This window comes from Camelus dromedarius, chromosome 24 (assembly GCF_036321535.1).
Source record: "Camelus dromedarius isolate mCamDro1 chromosome 24, mCamDro1.pat, whole genome shotgun sequence".
Classification (NCBI taxonomy): Eukaryota; Metazoa; Chordata; class Mammalia; order Artiodactyla; family Camelidae; genus Camelus; species Camelus dromedarius.
The window spans coordinates 11,030,647-11,036,454 of NC_087459.1; the positions used below are offsets into that span (position 1 = coordinate 11,030,647).

General features: G+C 48.0%; 1 protein-coding gene across 1 annotated transcript; it reads left to right on the forward strand.

Moving 5' to 3' along the window:
* Positions 1-1,899: 1,899 nt before the first annotated feature.
* Positions 1,900-5,136, forward strand: LOC105099805 (elongation factor 1-alpha 1). Its single transcript, XM_010992691.3, has 8 exons — positions 1,900-2,002; positions 2,637-2,814; positions 3,108-3,287; positions 3,404-3,700; positions 3,795-3,945; positions 4,037-4,293; positions 4,382-4,616; positions 4,718-5,136. The coding sequence occupies exons 2-8, from the start codon at positions 2,671-2,673 to the stop codon at positions 4,840-4,842; spliced, it is 1,389 nt and encodes a 462-aa protein (XP_010990993.2). The 5' UTR covers positions 1,900-2,002; positions 2,637-2,670; the 3' UTR covers positions 4,843-5,136.
* Positions 5,137-5,808: the final 672 nt, after the last annotated feature.

The following is a 5,808-nucleotide window of genomic DNA, read 5'->3' on the forward strand; positions in this document are numbered from 1 at the left end:
GATTGTGGGAATCTAGTTCCAAAGAGACTAGCCATTAATTAATATTTCCAAGGTAATAAACAAGAGCAGAGGTACTTGCATGTTCTATTGTTAGTGATTGATTTTCACTGGTACTTCTTACAATTTTATCTTATTACAAACATGGACTAGCAAATCAAGATAATTTAATTCCACATGTATATGATTGGGCAAAGGCACTAGGAAATGCATTGTGAACAAATAATTTGTGAAAGAAAAAAACTAGAAATATTGATAGTATAGAAAAGGCTTTTGTTGCTAAGAAAAGATTAGTTATGTGCATTTCTAGAGAAACTTTATATGAACTGGTTACTTTCATGAAAACTATCTCAAAGTTTAAACAAGAAAGCTACAAACCTAATGAGGAAAGAAAAAACCTGATTTTTGTAAGTTTATATCTACAAAGAATGGTAAAAAAAGATATAGTAAGGTTATTTCAAAAGACTTTATTTCGTTTAAATAAATGAAAAAAAAAAATAAAGAAAAAGCATTTGGATCGTGAGAAGTAACTCAAAGCTTGTACTGGAAGGACTGTGTTCTACCATGAAGGTAAATAAGCACCATACCAATTTGCTTTTGACTGCTTCCCAATTGTTTTATATATTAGTTTTCTTCTTCCAATTTGTTTGTGGTTCCTCTCCAAAAGGGAAACTTCTTTTGCACACTTAGACCTGGACACATAGTAGGTTCTCAAACATTTGTTAGTAGATTGGCTCGAAAATTTGTGGTGGTGATCCACACGTGGAGAAAGACATAATGATCTAGTAATTAGCTCATTAAATATAAAGTTTCTTCTTTCTTCAGGGGTGTTTCTGAGAGTCTGCCCTGATTGCCAATTAAAAAGGCCTCATTCAGTCTTGCCCTACGTTGATGCCTAAAATACACTTGGAATCAACAGGACCACAGAAAATGAAGCCATCTATTGAACCGGGAGAGGCCATTTTTGTGAAGCAGTGATTTCACAGCAAGTGCTGGGATAGTTAACTGGGTGGATAAGCCTCCCGGTGCTGTAGGTCTTAGTCTCCACGTGAGATCATGTGGAAAGACTGAATTTGAAACATTCTTTTTAGGTGTTTCATGCTTGCCATCAAATGAGTGTACACTGGAAAAGATGTACCGGGACGGTAGGCACACACTCAGGGTCTCCCTAACGCAATGGAACTAAAGTTAGACGTACAGCGAACTGCGGGATTTAAGTCTATGCTGAACGAAAAGCTGGACATCTGGAGTAGCACATGGGGTGAAGGGACTTGGGGAAAACCTTTGCAGGTAAAAGCCAGGAGGCCAGCGCAGCAGCATATGAGTCGGACTCCCGGCCGCCAGGCCGAAGACCTCGCGGATTCCCCGGCCTGAAGGCGGCCCCTCCGCCGGGTCCCCGGGCGCGGGCCCCGCTCCCTCTGAAGGGGCGCGGGGGGCAGAGTGAGGGCAGCTGGCCCCGCAGAGGAAGCGACTCAGGGCTAGTCCCCGACCTGCGGGAGGGCAAGGCTGAGTAAGTGAGACCTGCTGCGGGGTTAAGGGACCCTACAATCCCTGTCCACCTTTGCAGTTAAACCGGGATTGGACTGGGGAAGATTCTGGACGTCCCCACCCCCCGCCGTGCGGGGAGTAATTCATACAAAAGGAGGACGCGCCTCAGCCTCGGGGAATCCCAGGGACCGTCGACAAACTCCCACTAACCTAGAACCCAGGGCGCGCTCGTCCCCGCCCCCCACCCACGCGCTGTCGTCATTCTCCGGGTCGAGAGGAGCATGCGCTAGGCGCCGCATGCTCCTCAGTGCGCTGAGCGCACATCGCCCACAGTCCCCAGGAAGGGGGGGAGGGGACGGCGACTGAGCGGGTGCCTGTGGAGTTGGCGCGGGGCACGCCGGGAAGTGGTGTCGTGTGCTGGCTCCGCCCCTTTCCCGAGGGTGGGGGAGGGCCATATATAAGCGCCGTGGGCCCCGTGAACGGTCTTTTTCGCAACGGGTTTGCCGCCAGGACACAGGTGGGTGCGGGGCGCGGGTCCGCGGGCGCGGCCTCTGGGGCGGTTTCACTCCTTCTGCTTCCCGCGTGGTTTCCTCCGTCTCCGCGCCGCCGGGCTCCCCTCCGAATTCCCGACCCCGAATTTCGGCTTGTGAGGGGCGGGAGGGTTCGAGGCCTCGGCTCCCCGGGCTCGCGTCCCTCGTGCGCGGGCGGAGGCTTGGCTGGATCCCGCGCGGGTTCTCGCTCCGCGGGCTTCCCAGGACCGGGCCGGCGGCTCTGACGGGGCGGGCTTCTCCGCCCGGCGGCTCGGGCCTCGTCGCGCACATGGCGGGCGCGGCCTCGGCGGGGCGAGGCGGCTCCGCGCCGCCACCCGGGAGCCGAGGCCCAGCCCCGCCCGCCGCTCGCGTGCGCGGAAAGATGGCCGCTCGGGCCGCGGGGCCCAAGATGGAGGCGGCGGCCGGGGCCGGGGGTGCGCACAAAGGGACGGGCCGGGCTGCTGCGCGGACTCGGGACGCGCAGCTGGGGGGGGTCCGGGCCGGGCGCGGCCGGCGCCGGCGGGAATGCGCCTTGGAATTTGCCGTCGGACTTCGGGTCGTGGCTTGTTCACCAGCTTCCGGGACGGGACTTTAAAAGTGGGTTTTTTCCCCCCAATTTAGGTGTCGTGAAAACCACCGCTAAATCTAAGCCAAAATGGGAAAGGAGAAGACTCACATCAACATCGTGGTCATCGGACACGTAGATTCGGGCAAGTCTACCACCACCGGCCATTTGATCTACAAATGTGGTGGCATCGACAAGAGAACCATCGAAAAGTTCGAGAAGGAGGCTGCCGAGGTGGGTAAAGTAAAACAGATGGTTAAACTAAGAAGCTTGCCAGCTTAAGTGCATTAGGTACACTAAGTGGTAGTTTTCCTAAAACTGACCACTAGTTTAGGTCTAATTAGGGTAAATTCCAGCGTTGGCTGCTAAGTAATTTGTGTTTGAAACCACGTTCTGAGAGTATGGTAAAGACGCCGAACTTTTCTCGTTGGAAACTAGTAGTTTTTCCAAATAAGTGGCAGTAAGGAATTTCAAGCTGGGATTTGATCATGTCTTAGTTACCAAGTAACCGTTCTTAATCCTTCCAGATGGGAAAGGGCTCCTTCAAGTATGCCTGGGTCTTGGACAAGCTGAAGGCAGAACGTGAGCGTGGTATCACCATTGATATCTCCTTGTGGAAATTCGAGACTAGCAAGTACTACGTGACCATCATTGATGCCCCAGGACACAGAGACTTTATCAAAAACATGATTACAGGCACATCTCAGGTTTGTAGAATTAAAAACTTCTGAAAGTAACTTTGGGCCTGTCAACTGGCAAAACCATGGGTTTGTCCTTTGAAGAGCTTTTGTTTAACAGGATATGGCCTTATTTTCTCTCAAAGGCTGACTGTGCTGTCCTGATTGTGGCTGCTGGTGTTGGTGAATTTGAAGCAGGTATCTCCAAGAATGGGCAGACCCGTGAGCATGCCCTTCTGGCTTACACTCTGGGTGTGAAACAGCTAATTGTTGGCGTTAACAAGATGGATTCCACTGAGCCACCCTACAGCCAGAAGAGATATGAGGAAATTGTTAAGGAAGTCAGCACCTACATTAAGAAAATTGGCTACAACCCTGACACCGTAGCATTTGTGCCAATTTCTGGCTGGAATGGTGACAACATGCTGGAGCCAAGTGCTAACGTAAGTGCAATTTTTCACGACAGTTTTCAAGACTGTTAAGTTCTGGAAGGGGCAAGTTTAATGGTAATACTAATTGATAATCGTGTTCTTCTAGATGCCTTGGTTCAAGGGATGGAAAGTCACCCGTAAAGATGGCAATGCCAGTGGAACCACGCTGCTTGAGGCTCTGGATTGCATCCTGCCACCAACTCGGCCAACTGACAAGCCCTTGCGTCTGCCCCTCCAGGATGTCTACAAGATTGGTGGTAAGTTTATCATGGGATCTTGAATGGGTTGGGTTACTTCACTATTTTCTGCTGTCATGTGATGGTTGACGTTGTACTGTAAACTTCTTAGGTATTGGTACTGTCCCTGTGGGTCGAGTGGAGACTGGTGTTCTCAAACCTGGCATGGTGGTCACCTTTGCTCCAGTCAATGTTACAACTGAAGTCAAGTCCGTTGAGATGCACCATGAAGCTTTGAGTGAAGCCCTACCTGGGGACAACGTGGGCTTCAACGTCAAGAACGTATCTGTCAAGGATGTTCGTCGCGGCAATGTGGCTGGTGACAGCAAAAATGATCCACCAATGGAAGCAGCTGGCTTCACAGCTCAGGTAAGTTTTAAGTGACACCTTTTTTTGTTCTGTGCCAAGAGTCTTAACTGTCTTTTGAGAGTCACTAAATGTAAGTCTTCTTTCCAAGGTGATTATCTTGAACCATCCAGGCCAGATCAGTGCTGGGTATGCACCTGTGCTGGATTGTCACACAGCTCACATTGCTTGCAAGTTTGCTGAACTGAAGGAGAAGATTGACCGTCGTTCTGGGAAAAAGCTGGAAGATGGCCCCAAGTTCTTGAAATCCGGTGATGCTGCCATTGTTGACATGGTTCCTGGCAAGCCCATGTGTGTTGAGAGCTTCTCTGATTATCCTCCTCTGGGTAAGGAAGTCTTTTCAGTAATTAGAAATACTGATAGATGGACAGTAAATGCTGTGTACGTGTACCAAGTGTTTCTAATGATACGGTATTTGTTTTCCTAGGCCGTTTTGCTGTCCGTGACATGAGACAGACAGTTGCTGTGGGTGTCATCAAGGCAGTGGACAAGAAGGCAGCTGGAGCTGGCAAGGTCACCAAGTCCGCCCAGAAAGCTCAGAAGGCTAAATGAATATTATCCCCAATACCTGCCACCCCATTCTTAATCAGTGGTGGAAGAACGGTCTCAGAACTGTTTGTCTCAATTGGCCATTTAAGTTTAATAGTAAAAGACTGGTTAATGATAACAATGCATCGTAAAACCTTCAGAAGGAAAGGAGAATGTTTTGTGGACCATTTGTTTCTTTTGTGTGTGTGGCAGTTTTAAGTTATTAGTTTTTAAAATCAGTACTTTTTAATGGAAACAACTTGACCAAAAATCTGTCACAGAATTTTGAGACCCATTAAAACAAAGTTTAATGAGAAACCTGTGTGTTCTTTTGGTCAACGCTGTAACTTCCTGTAGTACTGCTTAGGTCAGGGACTTGGTAAGAGTTACCTATCCATAGCCTATTTCTGGTGGTAAATCTGCTGGAACAAGACCTTTGTACTTCGTGGCTAATTTTCTTCTCTGGGAACTGCATGTTTCTAACCTCATGTGAAGAGAACTTTTTTGTTTTAAGTATATACTAAAAAAGTGTTGGTGCAACAGTTCATCTTAGGACAGGTAGGCAAAGAGTAACTTTGTTTTATATGTAAGCTAGCTTGTAAGGTGAAATTCTATAATATGAAAGCTCATGTTGAGTATAAAATTTTGTGTAGTTATATCAACATTTTATTTTGTCAAATTTCCCAGTTGTGGTGCTGCATTCACATTTACAATATTGCAGTAAAGCCAAAATGGGAGGCTTCAGTAGTATTGAGCACTGCCCCCGTTGGAGTTAATTGTATCCAGATTCTAGGAAAAAATAAAAGCTACTTTGAGTGTGTTTACTGTCACTTTAGAAGTTGGCTTCTCTGATAGGAATTTCCACCCTTGTGCCACTGCAGTGGTAAATAAGTGAAAGGGCCAGTTGGAAGTTTTTAAAGTGCTATTTTAAAATCATTGCCTATTGGGAAGGGATATTGGAAGATTGCAAATTTTGAAGTTGCTAAAATT

Bases quoted from the DNA above. Each gene is read 5' to 3' on its own strand.
- LOC105099805 (XM_010992691.3), top strand. From the start codon at position 2,671: ATGGGAAAGGAGAAGACTCACATCAACATCGTGGTCATCGGACACGTA. The intron at 2,815-3,107 runs GTGGGTAAAGTA...TAATCCTTCCAG, and splicing joins TCGAGAAGGAGGCTGCCGAG to ATGGGAAAGGGCTCCTTCAA. The intron at 3,288-3,403 runs GTTTGTAGAATT...TTTCTCTCAAAG, and splicing joins TGATTACAGGCACATCTCAG to GCTGACTGTGCTGTCCTGAT.